This window comes from Pseudorca crassidens, chromosome X (genome assembly GCF_039906515.1).
Source record: "Pseudorca crassidens isolate mPseCra1 chromosome X, mPseCra1.hap1, whole genome shotgun sequence".
Classification (NCBI taxonomy): domain Eukaryota; kingdom Metazoa; phylum Chordata; class Mammalia; order Artiodactyla; family Delphinidae; genus Pseudorca; species Pseudorca crassidens.
Window position 1 is genome coordinate 96,842,114 of NC_090317.1, and position 20,688 is coordinate 96,862,801.

At 39.1% G+C, this 20,688-nt stretch overlaps 1 protein-coding gene across 12 annotated transcripts in view; it reads left to right on the forward strand.

Moving 5' to 3' along the window:
- CASK (calcium/calmodulin dependent serine protein kinase) overlaps positions 1 to 20,688 on the forward strand; it is a 387,942-nt gene that overhangs the window by 354,281 nt on the left and 12,973 nt on the right. For 8 of the 12 annotated variants that reach the window (XM_067723825.1, XM_067723826.1, XM_067723824.1 and 5 more), the window contains 5 exons: positions 12 to 208; positions 7,800 to 7,915; positions 14,878 to 14,958; positions 15,065 to 15,145; positions 17,765 to 17,967. In XM_067723825.1, the coding sequence (XP_067579926.1) occupies positions 12 to 208; positions 7,800 to 7,915; positions 14,878 to 14,958; positions 15,065 to 15,145; positions 17,765 to 17,967 (678 nt within the window). The remainder of the gene's footprint in view (positions 1 to 11; positions 209 to 7,799; positions 7,916 to 14,877; positions 14,959 to 15,064; positions 15,146 to 17,764; positions 17,968 to 20,688) is intronic. The other 4 variants (XM_067723828.1, XM_067723831.1, XM_067723833.1 and 1 more) reach the window with 1 other exon arrangement.

The window sequence follows — 20,688 nt, forward strand, 5'->3', positions numbered from 1 at the left end:
CTGTTTTATAGATCTATGTAAGAGCACAATTTGAATATGATCCAGCCAAGGATGACCTCATCCCCTGCAAAGAAGCTGGCATTCGATTCAGAGTTGGTGACATTATCCAGATTATCAGTAAGGATGATCACAACTGGTGGCAGGGTAAACTGGAAAACTCCAAAAATGGAACTGCGGGTCTCATTCCTTCTCCAGAACTTCAGGAATGGTACATTTTTGTTGTTTTCTTTTAGTTTCCAATAAAAATGAAGCCTGGCCATCCATTTTTCAACTTTATATTTTATTCTTTTATAGGGTAAAACCTGTTTAATATATTCCTTGCTCTGTTAGCCAAACACAGTTCAAATTAGTCATCCAAGAATTCTAAATTGTCAGCACCAAGTAAGCTCCTGCTTAGAGAGTCAGGTCTTTGTTTCACACATGAGGAGAGGAAGGTCTGTAGAGAGGCTGAGCGACTAGCCTCAGATCATGGTCACATCGTGGTCTCTTAGCAGAGCCCTCTATTCCTATATGCTGTTTCCATCCTTTTAGAATTGCATTTTTTTAAATGTACCCACTCCTTGCCCCTCCACATGCTCTCACCACCCCCATTCCACTCCACCACCAGCGAAAAACTCAAATGCCAGGATTCACGGTCATTCCAGGTATTTAAAGAAGATGTTTCACTATTAGAAGGGTAAGACAGTCAGAAGCTTCATTCTTTACCTTTCCAGGTCTTTTTTTTAAAATAAATTTATCCATTTATTTATTTTTGGCTGCGTTGGGTCTTCGTTGCTGCGTGCAGGCTTTCTCTAGTTGGCAGCGAGCGGGGGCAGCTCTTCGTTGCAGTGCGCGGGCTTCTCATTGCTGTGGCTTCTCTTGTTGCAGAGCACGGGCTCTAGGTGTGCGGGCTTCAGTAGTTGTGGCACATGGGCTCAGTAGTAGTGGCTCGCGGGCTCTAGAGCACAGGCTCAGTAGTTGTGGCGCACGGGCCCAGTTGCTCCGAGTCATGTGGGATCTTCCCGGACCAGGGTTCGAACCCATGTCCCCTGCATTGGCAGGCGGATTCATAACCACTGCACCACCGGGGAAGTCCCCCTTGCCAGGTCTTTAAAAATGTGTGTCTGTTAAACAGTTTAGGCTTTGAACGCAGGTTAAAGTCAAACAGTTTTTAGACATGTTTTTAACTGAGAGGAGTCACGGATTACTGTGTATTTTGGTAAAATCTATTTCTGTTACTAATGTTACAATTTGCTGTTTTTTGAAAAATGTCAGTAGTTTTACCTTTGTCAGTACTTTGGCAATATATATCAGAAACCTAGTGCGAAAAAGATAACTTCATGTCCAAAATACTTCCAAAATACTTGAACCTAGCTGAAAGAACCTAGCTGAAAGAGACCAAAGGCATAGAGTTCATAGACACATACAACTTTTCATCCTTTTTTTTTTCACTAATTAAAGGGATTTCTCAGCTAATCTCTTTTGCTTGATCAGTTCTTTCAGCTATACTCTTAAATTTAGAATGTCAGAGCTGGTAAGAACTTCAGATGCCATCATTTTACACAAGGAAACATAGGCCTAGTTAGAGGAAGTAGCAGCCTTCCATCTGATGCTGTCTTTCAAGTCTCATCTTCAGAAAACAGTTTAAGCATTAGTGAGAGGAAAGTGATTTCTAAGTCATTTTGATGGTGATGTTACTATGTTATCACTGATACTTATGTTTTACAAACTGTGTTCTTGAATGTTGCCATATATTAATGAGCATTTGTTGAAAGTAATTATGTAGAATCCAGACCTCTTCTCCCTAGTCAGCTCATTTGTATAAATCATGTCTCACCAGTACCTAGAACTCTGAGTCCTCTGGAGGAAGCCTGAGAAATGGCAGGGGGAAAAGCAGATTTGCTTCCTGTTTCCTGTAATGGTAGACTAGGTTATTTGGATCAATCCTCCCACTGGAAAAGAAAAATGAAAAGTGCTACAGAAAATATGTTTTTGAAAATGACCTTAAAAGTACTGAGTAGCTGAAAAGGTATTGGGGAACTCAGTGACCAATTTTTATATGAAAGCCATTAATCAGAGCAGTAAAAATTAGAGTACCAAATTGGTCCATTTTGCCAGGAGGGCATTTCTATTACTAAAAACTTCTCTGCCAGAGGACCAAGGTTAAGACCTAATAAGGCCTGTACAAGTAGGAGAATCTTTTAGGAGACTCATCCCGCATTGTCAGGATCTGCAAAAGGCTATACCCCCAGGTTAAGAGCAAACAGATAAGCATCCCCTCACTGCCCTTCCACACCAGGGGACTGTAGAGAAGGCTGCCTTGTCGGTGAGCAGAGCAAAAGGAAAGCAAAGTTCCCCTGAAAAAATTGTGGCCACTGGTCCACCTTGAATGGATTTGCACCCAGGTACACATAGCCCGGGACAGCCAGGGAAACTCCAGCTATGTGCTTGATGTGAGGTTTCCCCTTTACTAACAGTTCCAAATATCTGTTATAAACAAATGAAACTCTCTGAAGGAGAACACTTTTATCCTAGGCCTCATCCTAGAGCTCCTCCTGACCCCCCACGTAAACTTTCTTGAGGGCAGTTACCAGCAAGTCAGAATAAGCAGGCGCACATGGAAACCAGTGAGACCTGACAGAAATGAAAGACGCCAGGAACAAACTCAAACCTACTTCATATATTGGAATTAGGAGACAAAGGTTTTTAAACAACTGTGCTTATTAGCAAGCTTTTAAAAATCAGTAAAAGCTTAAAAAAAAATCTTCAGAGAAGAGGGGGAAAAAATTTAATGGCATAGCAGATTTGAAAAAGAACCAAAATGAATTTCCAAGGACAAAAAATGCACTAACAAAAACTCAGTGGCCACATGCCTATTAGAATGGCTAAAATTTTTAAAAGTTTTCATCAGCAGGTAAATGGATAAACAAATGATGGCATATGCATACAATAGGATGCTCTTAAGCAATAAAAAGAAATGAACTATTGATAACACACAACAATATGGGTGAAACTCAAAATCATTAGGCTGGGTTTCCAGGCAAAAAAGAGAACATACTGTATAATTCCATTATATAAAATTCCAGAAAATGCAAAACTAATCTACAGTGACTGACAGTGGTTTCCTGGGGATCTGGAGGAGGGAGGGGGGGATTACAGAGGGGCATAAGAAAATTCCTGGGGTGATGAAAATGTTTGTTATCTTGATTGTAGTGATGGTTTCATGGGATGTATTAATGTTTCAAAACTGATGAAATGTTACACTTTATGTTATGTTCAGTTTATTGCAGAAAAACTGAACTCAATAAAGTTGCAGTGACTGTAGAGGGAGACAGGGATTCTAACTAGGATGAAGAGGAAGAGGCCCACTGGGCAGTATGTTCCTTGAGACCACAGTAGGACTCTGGAGGTATAGGAAGGCATTCCCAACTGAGGGGGAAAAGCAGAGTCCCTTGTTGGAAAAGTGAATTGGTCTCTAGAATGTCGATGGACGTGTAATACTAATGAGAAAGATTTGAAACAATACTATCAGCCAGACCCAGAAGCTTTGTTCAGATGTGTTGCTACCAAGTCATATTTTTCACATCCTGTAGATGAGAAATCAATTTTTTTGGACCCAAATACCTTACCTTATTTATCCTTGCTAAATCTCATCTTGCTTGACAAGGCCCATCAGTCTAATCCTCTGATACGATTTAAGTCCCTGAATCTGTCATCCCTTCCCTTGCCTACTAGATCCTCATCCAAGTCAGCAATAAAATGTTAAACATGTGTTTGAAATTTCCTTCCAGGTTGACCTAAATTCTAACACAGTTTCCTTGCACATACTGAGCTAAAAGAAATAACATTCATTTCCTGAGTGCCTAGTAAAAATCAGTATCATTCCTCTGTCATTACACCACATGTGGCCACACCACAAATTTTTACTGGGAACTTCTTTTTCTTAAAGTTTTTAAGCTGAAAAACATTTATTATAAGATACTCTGTACACTATAACGTAAGCTTCATGAGGTCAGGATTTCATCTCTTTTAACCTGTCAAAAATTCCTCAGTTCTGTTTATGTTTCCAAAGATCCTGTGCCTCACAGAAGCTGTATTTATGACTGACAGCACATATTGGCTTGAACTGGAAGAATTCCCAAAGCAAAGGTTTCATCAGCCTCCTCTCTATGCCACTTAGGTAATATATGGAGATTGACTTTGTTGCTGTTACTGAGAGTTCACAGTATTTCCCAATAAATGTCTTTCTCCTAACCAAAAATAAAGAAATAAATATAAATAAAGCCCTCAAAGATCAAGAGAGAGAAAGAGACATGGAGGAAAGACTCTTTAAGAAAGTAGAAGAGAACATGTCCCAACTCATTTCATGATGCCAGCATTACCCTAATACCAAAGGTCCATAAAGGCAAAAGAAAACTACAGACCCATATCCCTCATGAGCACAGATGTAAAAATCCTCAGCAAAATATTAGCAAATTGAATCTAACAATATATAAAAAGGATATACATCTTGACCCAGTGGAGTTTGTACTGGGAATGAACAGCTGGTTCAACATTGGAAAACCAATCAACCTGATTCACCATATTAACAGACTAAAGAAGAGAAATCCACATGGTCATAGCCATAGGTGCGGATTTTAAAATTCAACATCCATTCATGATTAAAACTCTCACAAACTGTGAATTGAAGGGAACTTCCTTAAACCTGATTGAGAGTATCTACAATAAACCTACAGCAAACATTATTGGAAGGGAAAAAAAATATAACAGGTGATATGATTCTGTGTAGAAATTCAAAGGAATCTATAGATAAACAATTAGAATTAATGAGAGTTTAGCAAGATGGCTGATGTAAAATCAGTGTACAAAAATCAATATTTCTATTTACAGTAAAAAACGGAAAATAATTTTTAAATACCCTACATAACACCACCTGCAACACCATAATACTATAAAGTACTCTTGCAAAAAAAATAGAACTTAAGTTTGATTAGGCCTCTAGATCTAATTAGCTATTTGCAGGAAATGCAAAAGACAAAGAGACTTACTGAAGACACCACAGGGGTGAGATCAGAAACTATAGGACAAACAACCAGTTTCTGCAACAAATAATTTGCAAGAAGAAAAGGGAGAGAGGGAAGGAGGGGGAACCTATAGGTTTAAAGGGAATTTAAGAATATTTAAGGAAGAAATGATACAAACTTGGATTTTTTTCAAAGTAATCTTAGGGTGGGTAGGTTGTAAATAAAACAAAATAAGCCATGAGTTAATAAATGTTGAAGCTGGGTTGTAGATATTTGGGGTTCATTACACTATTCTCTACTCTTGTATATGTTTGAATTTTTCAGTATTACAAATTTTTTAAATACCATTTATAAGTTTTTTAATCAACAACCTAGGAACAAACCTAATAAAGTTGTTCAAGACATTTAGAGGATAAATTATAAAACTTACTGAGACATTAAAGAAGACCTAAATAAATGGAAAGACATACTGTATTCAGGGACTAGAAGACTCAATATTGTAAATATTGTAAATATTGTAAAGATGTCTATTCCTCCCAGATTGATTCATAGATTCAATTCAATCCCAACCGTTTTGAAATTGACAAGCTAATTTTAAAGTTTTCAAGGAAATGCACAGAATCAGGAATAGTCAAGATGCTCTTCTAGAAGCATAAGGAGGGAGGCCTTGCCCCACTGATGCCAAGATTTATTATAAAGCTGTAGTAATTAAGACAATAAGGTATGGGCTTAGAGATGCTCAAATAGACCAATTGAAGAGAACCCCTGAACACTCTCATACATAAATAGTCACTAGTGAGGAATGAATAGACTTTTCCATAAGTTGTGCTGGGGCAATTGGTTATCTATTAGGGAAAAAATGAGAGAAATTGGACCCCTGACTTCACACCACATACAAAAATCAGTTCCAGTGTATTAAAAACCAAAACAGGAAAGACAAAACTATAAACCCTTGAGAAGATAATATTGGAGAATATCTTTAGGGACAAGGAAGGATTTCCTAAAAAAGATATCAAAAATATTTCCCATAAAAGAAAACATTGCTAGATTTGACTAAATTAAAACTAATAAGTTACATTCATCAAATACCATGAAAAGATTAAAAAGGCAAGCCACAGAGTGGAAGAAGATACCTCCAACACATATAACTAACAAAAGTGTAATATTCACACCATATAAAGAATTCCTACAAATCAATGAGAAGAAGACAACTGGATAGGAAAGTGGTCAAAAGATTTGAACAGGCACTTTACAAAAGAGGAAATCCAATAGCCAATAGCATATAAAAGGTGCTCAATCTCATTAATAATCAGTGAAATGCAAACTCAAAACACAGTGTTATTTCATTACTCGTCCACCATGATGGCTAAAATTATAGACTGATAATAACAAGTGTTCACATGGAAGTGGAACAACAAGAACTATACTGCTGGTGGGAATGCAAATCAGTACAATCTCATTGTAAAACAACTCGTCATTTTCAATAGCATTGTATGGCATTCTGATAGTCATTTTGGATTCTCCTTATATGTGGCTCACTCGGGCACCCCACATTGGCCCACAAGCAAAGTCATTAAGTAAGCAAAACCTTCTGTGGTAATATCTTGAAAGGCAAGTACTTGCTTAGCCTAAACCTAAGAGGGCAACTTTTTTTATTATTATTATTTTAAATTTTTGGCTGCGTTGGGTCTTTGTTGCTGCGCACGGGCTTTCTCTAGTTGTGGCGAGTGGGGGCTACCCTTCGTTGTGGTGCACGGGCTTCTCATTGCAGTGGGTTCTAGGCATGTGGGCTTCAGTAGTTGTGGCACATGGGCTCAGTAGTTGTGGCTCACGGGCTCTAGAATGCAGGCTCAGTAGTTGTGGCACAGGGGCTTAGTTGCTCTGCAGCATGTGGGATCTTACCGGACCAGGGCTCGAACCCATGTCCCCTGCATTGGCAGGCAGATTCTTAACCACTGTGCCACCAGGGAAGTCCTAAGAGAGCAACTTTTTAACAACATTTATGTATATGTTACTAATGCTGAATACTGTAATTATGTAGAACAAAATTATGATTTTTCTGAATGTAATTCTAACTTTGGATTTAATCATAGCTTTTTTTTTCCTACCTAGAATCTTCAAGTAGTAGTAGTACCATTTATTAGGCATCTACTGTGCCTGCCACTGTGCTAGGGATATTATTTACATTTTTTGTTATAATTCTTTACAACAGCCATCCAAGAGGCTCCAAGAGATTAAGGAACTTGCCAATAGAATGCACCGCCTAAGAGCATGGGCTCTGGTGCCAGACTGTCCTCACCCTCCCACTTTATTAGCTGTGTGATTGGGACAAATTAATTAACCTCTCAGTCCTTTGATCCCCTCATCTGTAAAACGGTGACATGATTTCACGTGTTGTTAGAAAGATTAAATGAGTTAATATATGTAAACTTCCTAGAAAAGCACCTAACACTAAATTGATAAAAGCTAGTAAGTGATAGAGCCAGGATTCAAATCAGACCTGTCTCAACTCAAAATCCCACACTCATTCCACTGTATTTCATGACTATATGTTTAGACTTTTCATCTGTGTTATCAGTTAGTATATATTCAAGTGATACAATGTTATTTTCGTATAAGCCTGCATTTTTAAAACCTTTCTAGGAAATTGTCAAGGAGCAGCCTTTATCTGAATGATTTGAAAAGTTTGTGAGGAGTTTGTTCACGCAGGTTCATGTAAACTCTTCAAATGACTGGTTTTCCTCTTTTATCAGCATAAAACTATACATTAGTTTTTTTCTTTTCTTTGTGTGCTAGGCGAGTCGCTTGCATTGCCATGGAGAAGACCAAACAGGAGCAGCAAGCCAGCTGTACTTGGTTTGGCAAGAAAAAGAAGCAGTACAAAGATAAATATTTGGCAAAGCACAATGCAGGTAGGGAAAAGTACGACTTACTGAGACCGGTTAAACATCTCAAAGACTGAAGTAGATGTAACATCTCAATTCCGTCTTCAGAGTTCTCTATCAAAAAAAATTTCACCATATGAGATCATCAGCTTGCAAAAACTTTAAGAATCCCTTGCCTTCAATTATTATGTTGGTTATTTGCCAAATATTTTACAGAGCTATACTTTATAGGAAGAAAATGCTATTTGGAAACAGTACTCTCTGGAACTCAAAGAACCCAGTACATTAAGTCCTCCCCTGAGAAATGAGAGACTGAGAGTTTGCTGAATTGCCAGGATTCTTGCCTCCTTGCTGAGATTGGCCTTGAGCAAATACCCTCACTCCTGGCTCCTCTCTGGCCCTTGGACATGGCCCTGTGCCACATTTCTAAGGGCAAAGGTGCGCTCTTAACAGAGAGCTGTGCTGCAAATGGTTCAGTGATTGATCTGAAAGAGTGCAAATGACATTAGATAGATACTAACTTAATTTGGTCAGTTCCTGTCACTAGTCTTCTTCCTTCATGGTATTTCTTAGCCCCTAAAAGACCAAGAACATTATCTTGGCCTACCTTTCATGGTATGTTTGTCTATATGGAAGCTTGCATTCAACTTAAGTCAAAATATTCACTCATTTGCTAAGAACTGAAATGAATACCAAAAAAAGCATGCTCTGTCATTGCAGTAGAATTCCCAGAAGACTCACAGGATGTAACTTAACGAAAAGGCATGATGATGTAGGGTGGGATTTACTTATTTTCAATAACTTCTTAATATGACTCCTTTTATAAGGAACTTTTCTGAGGAAGTGCAAGCCCCAACATTGGCATTAGATTAGTTCCCAAGGTTTCAGAAATAACTCCAAACTTCAAACATATGGCAAAGAAAATCAAGTGAATGCAATCATGCACACCCAGTTTGACAGTATAATATTTCTGACAGATATGAAATGCATTTCCCTCTGTAGAACGTTATATTTTATTAGTATTCACTAGGAAAAATTATTTTGAAACTCTGAATGATTCATTTCTTGATCAGAGAGTAAAAGTAAACATTTTGAAGTATTGTATAATGTGGAATGAATGTGAGTGACCACATGGCTTAATTTTAAATGGTTCAGTTAAATGCGGAAATCTTTCCCATCATGATAGCTACAGTGTGCCACATTTTTATTTCCAATAAAAGGTATCATTTCTGGTTATATACCACTATAGAGCACTAGTCTGATAATGGCTATTTTTGTTTTATAAAGAGAAGAAATATTCAAAGTAGATTAGTTAAATATAATTAGTTAAAACTAATTGTAAATGCTCCAGTAGTACTATTTGAAGAAATTCACTGTAGTAGCAGCAGAATGTTGTTTAACATAAAATGTCAGTGGTTATTGCCAGGTCTCCATAATCACCTTTATTTCCATCAGCTTCTAACAGGCTCAGAAGGTCTGTTGACATTACATATATATGTATAACCTTGTAATTTTTACAGTGATTTTAAATGATATATAGATGGCATTAAAATTAATTTAAACATAGAAAAGCAAAGAAATGGCCGATAAGGCTGTCAATTCATCCTTAGCTTTTTATATTCTACTGATGGAAGGCATGTAGACATGAGTATTCAATTTGCCAACACTCTTTAATTTAGCTCTGAGGAAAAATAAGAAGCCAGTTAATTGAAAAACTAGACTCTCTAAATTCTGACAAAGAGTCTGTTGAATCATTCACTTGAGAATTTTGCCAGAGAATCAGCATCCTATCTGGTGGCCAGTGTTTTCCAGAGTTAACTTTTTCCATTCTTTGACCACTGGAGCACCACTGATCTTCCATTGTTCCTGTTCTCTCTGATTCATCACAAGTGGTGCTTGGTAGTCCTGCAAACGCACCTGTAAGCTTAACAGCCAGCCCAAGCTAGGACCAGAAGCTAGCACACCTGTGTATCCATGCACCTTTGGCAAATCACTTGGCTCCTGTGGGCCTCAAAACGAGGGAACTGGGTTAGTCAATAAAGGATATCTTTTCTAATTCTAAAGTTCAGTGGATCTCAGGTTATTTCATCACTGGGCCTGATAAATGGATATCATTTAATGAAGCCAAGTACTCATTTGCTGTCCCTTATCTTAAGCTTTAGCTCTGGTAAACATTGCCCATTATGTTTGAAGGCTATATCACCCTTGCTAGAGAAGGCAGGAACCTCATAGAAATGGAATAGAATTGCTTTTTCTCTGTCGTCTTTAAACACAACACCTCCTATCCAAAACCATGGATCTATCTAAGTTCTTGTAAACTTAAAACTAAGAGGAGACCCACCACTTCTTTGTTATCCACAACATCTTCCTAAGCAGTGGTCTTCCGGGCCTCAGAGCCTTCCCCATGCTCACAGTTCCTTCTACATGTCAGTATTTGTCACTGCCTGAGAGCCTCCTTTGATAGAAAATCTGAGCTTTTTATAAGGTCCTTGCAGGGCCACTCAAGTTTCTGTACAGAACTTGTGTTTAGGCTCATTTGTGACTGTCTAGTCAGAATGTCATTGTTAGGATTCCCACCCGCACAAAATCATCACTCATGAGCTCTCCTACTAGTTTTTCTGGTCTGGAGAAGATGGCTGGCTTTTTCCCTGGACTTTCTAGAATATGCTGCCTGGCATGTCCTTTCTGCCACCATCTCTTCAGCATTCTTCCCCATCACCAGCCAACTCTTACATATTGTTAATTATAAAGACCAGAAGAACCATTTACTTACTGATTACCTTGCCTTTACGAGAGATGAAATTGTCAGGAAGGAAAGTCAAGTATTTTATCAGCTGTTCTGCTTTTAGCTATGATGAAAGTTTATCCTAATATGTGGCATTGCCTACATAAAGAATTGCTCTAAAAGAGAGAAACACATACTGTTGACCTCCATTGGGAAGGCAAATGCTTTGAGAACTTTGAAATACCATATTCTTTAATACCAAGAACTAGCCAAATGGGTTCATAGGCCACAAATCCAACTATGTTTCTGAAAGGTGTCTTCTGACTTATTCAAAAGTCGATTGTAAAATACAGTGGGGGAATCATCCCGTAGTCCTCAGTAAATTAAAATAAGGGCCATTGGGATTAACATATACACACTACTATATATAAAATAGATAACCAACAAGGACCTACTGTGGAGCACAGGGAACTACACTCAATATTTTGTAATAACCTATAAGGGAAAAGAATCTGAAAAAGAATCTGAGTCACTTTGCTGTACACCTACCTGAAACTAACACAACATTGTAAATCAACTGTACTTCAGTTTTTTAAAAATGCAACTGATTTTTATACATTGAAAAATAAGTAATTTTTAAAAAATAAAATAAGGGCATATGTTTTGTTTCCTGCTTCAAATCTTTGAGAATTCAGCAGCTATTGTTGACAAGATCCAAACCTTATCATTAAATTCTGAAGTTGTTTACATTTGTAGTAAAAATAAAGGATGAGAACTTTATCAATATCTAGAACTGATGGAAATGATAAAATACTAGAATTAATTATTTCCATTTATGTCACCAGGAAATTCTACATGTCTAGTTAAAGCAGAATTCTGTTCAAATTGTTGCCTACCTCTCACATTATATAGTGGCAGTCTATTAGCTGAATGTGACCCATAAATAAATTTTATTTTTCCCATATACACACGGTGTTTAAAATAATCTTAATTAGTTATCACATTTGAAAATCAAATATTTAACATAAAATCTGGGTTTCTGCCTTTCCTTGAAAGAACAGAGGATGTGGTAACATTAGGCCCACTTTACTCGGCCCAGTGTTACCGTGTACAATGGCTTATCTAAGTGGAGGTTTGTACAGTATTTGAAGATACTAGTATACTTCAAAGCTACTTTGAAGATAGCTTTTCCAACTGAGATATGGAATCAATGTCAAAGGCTTATTTATGGAAAAGATTCTACTGGAGAACAGGTATCTAAATACTCAAAAGTGTCATGAACATTGAGTAGCTTACCAGGAAGTCAGGACAATATGCCAGACAGTATTTCTGAAGCCTTGGGAATAGATCTGATTATGGTGTGTGTAGCGTTTACAGCAAATGCATTTTCTGCAACGCATGGAAGACTTTTAGCCACATAAATTTGATGCAAAAAGTATTGTCGTGCTTCTAGAAGAACTATACTCTTTGAGGCACTGAGATTCCTCAGCCCTAGGACTTCCAAAATCAATTTAAGATCAAGTTATTAATGTAAACCTTTTTTAAAACTCTTCATTGATTCATTTTCTTTTAATGTTCGAGCCCTGAGCAGTGGTATTTAAATATCCTGAGAAACTCCATTTACATACACACATACAAACATAGAGGATTTCTACAATACCATTCATAGGTGTGTTTAAATTATGTTTAATACCACAAATTAGTACTGTTGACTTTAAAAAGCTATTATTTTTGTTTTCTTTAATACAGAGAACTCTAAAGACGACAAAAAGTGGCCCATAATCTCACTGCCCTGTTGACATTTTTTTAATAGTAAAAGTAATAGGCACATGTGATTAGAAAAGATACAGAATGAAAAGCAAAAGGCTTCCACACCTACACTCCCTGAAGAAGGTTTCTTGTAACTATTCCCAGACAAAATTTGTATGCATATGCTAGTATATAAAACCCACTGGCTTTTATATAAGGATATTGTTGAATTTTTATTAAAATGAGTTTGTTTCTTAATGTGATTTATTTGCCTCATGTTTAGAATATTGCATGGTAAAGTTTCTTTTGTGCATATTATACTTTTATTTTACTAATATATTAAAAGCCATATTTCAATGACCCCTGTACATTTTTCATGCTGTCTTACTCCCAATGGCCTCTGTGCATGTAAGTAACCTGTTGAGTGACTGTGCCTCTTTGTTTTTGACGGTTTCCTTTCATTAAGTCCCTTTTTTTAAATCAGCAAACAACTTAAAACCTTTAAAAGTTCAGTCTCTAAGTGTTCTCCTTACATTCTTTGTATGTCATATTTTAAAATATCCTTTTTTATTGTTTCTCCACCCTATGACTACGTGATGATTTCATTTAGACCGGAGTACCCTCTTCATGCTACTCATATATGGTTAAGATACTGATGTGTAACATATCTGTTCATTTGTCATGTTGATTGTTGATATCTAACTCATTCTTATGTGTTTGAAAAAAATGACTTAATTCAGTAGGATTGGAGTCAGGGCTCTGTAGAGGGAAAGAGATGTGTATACCATTCAGAAAACTTGTGTCATCATCTTGCTCTTTTGTGAGATGCTTGATTATTTCTATATAATAAAATATATCAGCTTGTTGATGGACCTCTTTCATAAGCATACTTTTCTTGACGAAAATATCACTCAGAGGGCAATAGGTATAAAAAGCAATGCCGTAAGCTCTCCTGCTTTTATTTTTGCAACTCTTCGTCGCTCCATTACCACTGCAGCATGACTAGCTAGCTCCGCCACGCAGACAGCCTCATGTTCATTTTGATTTTCTGAATCTGCCATTAAAGCATTTTGTGGTTTTTAGCTGTTGCTAGAGAATATGCTTTTAAGTCTTTTAGTCAACGTTTATGCAATCAAGTTATCAAAAAAAATGCACAAATACCCATTAACATGCACTAACCCTTATTTTAACATATTGTATTTCTTTTTTTTTTAGTATTTTGGGAATGATACTTTTGTTCGTTTGTTTCTGATCTGTTGCATTCCAGAGTATCCTATTTTGCATTTTAAGGTTCTTTGCTACTGGGAAGAACACAAATGTTAAGGACTGAGCTGATATTCAAAGCATTTGGCCATATTGTTTCAGGGAGTAGAAGCTTCTCTTAATGATTGACTGAAGCATCTCAGATTCCTCTATTACACCATGGAATCAATTTCATGGAATTTATTTCAACCCCTCTAAAATCCAGAGCTTATTCAATATTCTTTTAAAAAAGAAATTTCAGTGTGTGCCTGACAACATATGGGTAGTACCACACAGAAAAATATTCTGGGAAACATAGACACGTGATTTTAGCCTTCTTGTGAGAATTTTCAAATGTGTTGTGAGAATTGGACTACCTTAAACTTCGACAGGAACGGTCATCCTCTTGGGAAAGTTTTTGTAATAGTTTTGTGAAGAGGCAGGTTTCCAAAAAACATTTTTTAAAGCGTTTCTTCTCAGTCTGTAATGATTAGAGAACTCCCCTTTTGCAAAAGTTTCCAAGCTCAGACTCTGCTTCATGCTTCTTCCCATTCTGTCCATCCTAACTTACTTATTACCACACACAAGCTGACAAAGTTTGGGGCCCAGGGAAGCATGTTCCCCTACTTACATACCCAAGACTTTCCATTGAATGGATAGCTGGGTTGCAATAAAACTTGTGAGATGCTCATTTCCAAAGCGTGTGGAATCATAGTTGCAAAACTTGACTTTGAAGGAAATCTAGCATGCTACCTTCAGCAACTCTGTTGAAAGAAAGAACCATCAAGTTAAAGACCAGCTGTCCATGCATCTCTCATCCATCCCTAGAAATAATCTAGCTGGCCTCTTTCTTGGTTAACTTTAGTTGCATTCATGTTGGTCACTGTCTGCAGACTTTTTCTTTTTAGTATTGCTGATTTCTTAGAATTGCAAAAATATGAACAGCATGTTGTTTTGAATGAATTCATATGATTTGTTGGATACTGCATGAAAAGATATGCAGTATCTTTTACAACTGGACTTTTATGCATGTGCTCAACATATCTTTGGATGACCCTGGTTCTAAAGTGCATTTTCATGGGCTTAAAAATGAAATTTTCTCCCAAAAGGTTATATGACTTAAATTACATGTAAGCTATATATTGTAAGTTGGATCCATATTTTTTAAGACATGGCTTTACTGTAATTTTGGTTTTGCCAGTAAAATTATAATTTACATACATGAAATATTCCTTCTGTAAATTTATATTCTTTCTAAATCTTTGCATTTTAGTGTTTGATCAATTAGATCTTGTTACATATGAAGAAGTAGTAAAACTGACAGCATTCAAAAGGAAAACACTAGTCTTGTTAGGTAAGTTTAACTGCATAAGTGGCTTTCTTATTTTCATCTTCAAAACAGTTTATGAATATTATTAACAATTATCAATTTTTAACTTCCTTTTTAAAAAATGACATAGGTGCGCATGGTGTTGGGAGAAGACACATAAAAAACACCCTCATCACAAAGCACCCAGACCGGTTTGCGTACCCTATTCCACGTAAGCAATGTTTCACTCTCCTTTAAGTATATTTTTCCTAGTACTTTTCTAATCTTGTAATTTACATATTTTTTCTGATTACATAAGTAATAACTGTTCATTATAGGAAATTTGGAAAGTCCAGAAAAAGAACAAAGAAGAAAATGAGTTAACAGTTAATCCCAACCTCACTCTCAATATTTTATTGTATACCCTTCCAGGCTTCTCTTGGTGCAAACACGTCGTGTGTGTGTGTGTGTGTGTGTGTGTGTGTGTGTGTGTGTGTGTGTGTGTGTGTGTGTGTGTGTGTGTGTGTGTGTGTGTGTGTGTGTGTGTGTTGTTATCATTGTTGTCGTTTAACAAGACTGAGCTCGTTCAGTCTATTTGTAATCTAATTTTTCCAACAATATGCCATAAATGTTACCCAGATGAATTATTCTTCAGAAAAATAGGTTTTAATGATAGTATAATTTTCTTTGATATAACAATATTTTCCTTAATCTGTACCTAAATTCTTGACTTTTATCACTTTTAAAACCCAATGTGCTATCCATTGTTTATTGTAAAGAATTTTAACTCTGTAATATTTTTATTCCCCTTATTTTCTATATCTTATCCTTAACCTCTTGTCTTCTTTGTTTCCTCAACTACAAAATGAAGTAATTCCAGGAAAATAAAGAGGATTTGAGATCATATGAACACTTAGCAGATACTGGATAGATAATAGCCATCTTGCTACCATCATTTTATTTTATTTTTTATTATTATTATTATTCCAAAGTTTAAAATTTGAATCCCAAAAGCTTTTTAGCAGTTAGAGCTTTGTTCGGGGTGGGAAGAGCTAAAGGAGAATGATTTTTAAGAGCAACAGGAGAGTGAATTCCCTGGCGGTCCAGTGGTTAGGACTCTGCGCTTTCAACTGCCGAGGGCCCGGGTTTAATCACTGGTCGGGAAAAAGAGCAATAGGAAAAAATGGGAAGATTGGCTCCATCCTGTAGGGCCCTCCAATGCCATGTCAGCACCATTTACTGTTTTCTCTACATCCCAGAGAGCTGTGAGGCTTCATAAGACCACTCTCATCCCAGAACCCTGTCTCATTTACTCAAAAAAGAAATTCATCAAATATTCTTTCAGTTGGTACCACTGGAGTTTTCTAGTAAAACGCTTTAAAATGTTCTTTTAATTCTCTTTATGTCTAGATCATGAATACAGCAAGCTTCACTAACATTTAGTTTCTTCTTGATCACATAAGCAATTGAACTTATTATTAAATGGCCAATTAACTAGCTTGGTTTTAAAGTGTGTTACTGCTGACCCCAATCATGTCTACTTGCTGTAATATTTGACCCTGGGTGTATACATAGCGTATGTTTACCTACCGAAATGACCGAAGATAGGACAGCATCAACATAGTATGCTGTTTCTTCAGCTTTTCATGTGCCTGGAGAAAGGGTTCTTCTTTAAAACATCCACATTTTGATGTCCATGAGCACTTGGCAGTTCTACAGTCTAGTTGGGGCAGGAGAGGGGAAACTCTCCCTGGGTTTGGACTCATGTACAACAAAGAATAGCATGAATTTGTTCTTGCTCAAAAAAGGAAAGAAGCAAAGGGAGAAAGAAAACTAAAACTGCTGTTCCTGGCTTGTCTAGAAAAACATTTCCTAAAGTGTGTTTTGCAGAATCCTGGTCCTATTAGTATCCCACAGAACTAGGACTTATTGGCAGATATTTTAGTATACACTCGCTTAGGTCAGGGGTCAGCAAACCTTTTCTGTAAAGGACTAAACAGCAAATATTTGAGGATTTGAAGGCCATATGGTCTCTGACACAACTGCTCAACTCTGCCATTGTGAAAGCAGCCACAGACAATATGTAAACAAATGAGCATGGCTCTTTTCCAATAAAACTTTATTTACAAGAACAGACAGTGGGCCGTATTTGGCCTACAGGCCCTAGTTTGCCAATTCCTGCTTTAGGTCTTTCCTAACCATTATGGCCATATCTGGCTATGGTCATTATATTTTCAATATGGTATCCCTTTTGCTGTATCCTGACATTCTCCTTTTGCATGATGCTGTATACCAGCACTGTTCAATAGAACGTTCTCTCATAATGACAGCATTAGACATCTGCACTGTCCAGTACAGTAGCCATTAACCACATGTGGGTATTGAACCCCTGAAATGTGGCTAGTGAGACTGATGAACTGAATTTTTAATTTTATTTAATTTTAATTTACTTAAATTTAAATAACCATATGTAGTTTTCCATTTTTTTAAATTCTTCTTGTTTCCTTCTCTTAAGACCTAACTGCATTAAGGCATAGAGTGAGTTATGTTAACCCTGGGTCATTTAGTGTCTTTCCCCTGTGGTGACCCATGAAGGGATGAAATAGATCTCACCTAAAGACAGAAAGATTCACCAAACCAAACAACTAACCAACTACTGTGGTCCGATGTCACATAAACAAATATGACTTCTAGAATTTAGTTCTACAAAGCTACTGGGGGTGGGAACAGGGCATGAGACATACTACAGAATCCATAGCTTTTAAGAGGAGATTGAGTCTGGGTAGGTCCATTGGGAGCATCAGCTCATAAGCTCAGCCTTTTAAACCTCTCTTGACATGTAACTTTGCAGACACCACCAGACCTCCAAAGAAAGATGAAGAAAATGGAAAGAACTATTACTTTGTATCTCATGACCAAATGATGCAAGACATCTCTAATAACGAGTACCTGGAGTATGGCAGCCACGAGGATGCAATGTACGGGACAAAACTGGAGACCATCCGGAAGATCCATGAGCAAGGGCTGATCGCAATACTGGACGTGGAGCCTCAGGTAATGCCTAGCCAACCCTGGAGCCCTGTCGTCCTGCCTGCATGCTAAGCTCAGGTTCTGAAATGAAAAATGGCATCAGAACATCACAGGTCACATAATAATTGAATAGTAAGCTACAGGAAAGTATCGGCAATGAAGGCACCATGAGCTAACTACGTCTAGAATGCAAGCTGACTAATCGTTGCACTCAGGGCACACACAGTGTATTTAAGAAGTAGAGACTGTTCTCTTATGAGATTCGGTATACTCAGAAGCTCAATAAAGTGCCCAGTCGGGTCTGTGCCTGCCAGAAATCCTACAGGAGTCTGACTCAGGATGAGACTCTGGCGCTTTAACACAGCAGCCACCTTTCCTCTCTTGGTACAGCTCACACTAGACCATCAGAGTCTTTGCCAGCATCTTACGTTAATCGCCAGCAAGAAATTTTGATCCTGGGGCCTGGGTCCGAAATACAGCACCAGCTTTATGAATGCAAGCATGAGCGAGCCCCAGGGGATGCCAGGCAGAGCAGGGATAGAGACCCGTGGTGGTTCTTAGCCTCTGCCATCTCTTTACTGAGGGACAATGCCTGACCCTGAGCTAAAACTAGGAGGCATATGGAGAACTTGGAGAGGACTCAGAGCTAGACGCAGAGACGATTAGATGATCTGCAGATACGTCCTACACTAGAAGCAATAGAAATTGTTAAACTTGAAAAGGAGAAAGCCAAAGGCCTTACATCAAAAATGCTAACAAGCTATTTTTCATCTCTGAGGACAACCTAAGAAGAAGTGGGACTCAAAGCCCAGTAGGAAGGATTTGGGAGTTGTAGACATCAGGGCAGGTTACCAGAGAGGCTTGTGGATGCCCGTGTGACTCCCAGGCCTCCCATTTCTAAGACCAACCTGTACCAAAAATCCCTTATCACTTACAAATAGAATCAGTATACCACCTGCTGAAATGGTAGACCAGCTCCCCTCAAGCAGGCTCCATTTCATCAGAGGGCCTACCTGGCTACCCCAGGCAGGGAAGATCCCTGTTCAAGGGCCACTGTATGAAACTTGGTCTCCTAGCCATCCCCGAAGGGAGGACGGAACCGGCTTAGCCAGGGTCTGTGTGACTTGGGGCCTGATGGCTCAGTTACTTGGCTCCAAGATCCTAACATCAGGGCCAGTGGCTTCACCCATTTCCATGTCACAGCACCTGATGGGGTTCTTGAACTTGGAATCTGGTTAAGGGGCTGGGGAGGAAAGCAACATTAGGGTGAACACTATACAGTTTACTTAACAATGAACTTGGATCTTTATAGAACTAAATATATGATGTGTAATGCAGACTGATTTTTGTTTAACTACTAATCCCTCCTTACTAGGGATTGGAAAAATCTTCTGGCCAGGGGTGGCTAGAGGAAAAGTCTCAACCCTGGTCCTGGTCTTCGACATCCTCTCCTTGGGTTCCACACTGGTCTTCACCTGAACGTCGTTTTCTGCTGGTAGCAATGTCTCTAGCAGTATGCTGGCTGCGGGGCTCCTCAGACCCCCTCTGCATTACCTCAGTCCACTTTCCAGGGCTTTCTGCCTCACCTGCTGCCGCCACCACCGCCGCTATTGCTGCTGCTGCCCCACTCCTGGCGTCCAGCTCTCCCCATGCCCAGCCCAGCCCAGCCATGCACTGCTGAGCGGGAGATACTTCTCTCGGCCTTATCAGGCTGCCCACAGCAGTCACTTTCACGTGTGGCACTGGGCACCAGAACACCCCTCGGCCCGGCCTGGGCATTTTCCCTGCTCCCTGTCTGCTGGAGGGCTCACTGCATTCTTCTCTCCTGCTTCCTCTGTCCCCTCCTCAGAACCGTGATCTCTCGGGAGAGATAGGGATCCTGTTCTCTGCCTGAGCCTCTTAGGGCCCGTGGCCCTGGGGTCAGGTATCACCCGGATCCTGCTCCTCTAGTTGGTCTGCTTGACCACTCTGGTCCCAGGCTCTCCTGCCCAGTGCTCCCAGGCCTAGTCCTGCTCTCACACCGGCCACTGCATCCAGCGGTCCAGCTACAGGTGCCCACAGGCTCTGCACCGCTTGGGCTTCTCTGCCTTCGGCCCACTCTCTCCCCAGGCTGGACAAGGCCCGCACCCTGCCTTCAGGATGCCCGTGGCCATGACCAACTTGCTGTCAGGCAGGTCCTCGTTGCTCCAGGGAGGCTCTCCTCCTTAGGACCTTTTCCCACCCCGGCCCATTTGATTACCTGCTGTACTGTACCTCAGACAGTTTGCCTCAATCAGCGTGTATTAAGTACTTGATATATTCTAAGCATTGTGGCATGAGCTAAGAATACAAATAAGGCAAGCTGGTAAGGGTGAAATTCCTTCCTCAGTGTTCATCAAAAACTCTATGACAGAAGTGCCATGTGGCTTTTTTGTTTGTTTGTTTTTGGCTGTGTTGGGTCTTCGTTTCTGTGCGAGGGCTTTCTCTAGCTGTGGCGAGCGGGGGCCACTCTTCATCGCGGTGCGCAGGCCTCTCACTGTCGCGGCCTCTCTTGTTGCGGGGCACAGGCTCCAGACGCACAGGCTCAGTAGTTGTGGCTCACGGGCCCAGTTGCTCCGTGGCATGTGGGATCTTCCCAGGCCAGGGCTTGAACCCATGTCCCCTGCATTGGCAGGCGGATTCTCAACCACTGTGCCAGCGGGGGAGCCCCCCATGTGGCATTTTTAAAAACCCTCTCATTGCTGACACCACTCCCACTCTGTGTGG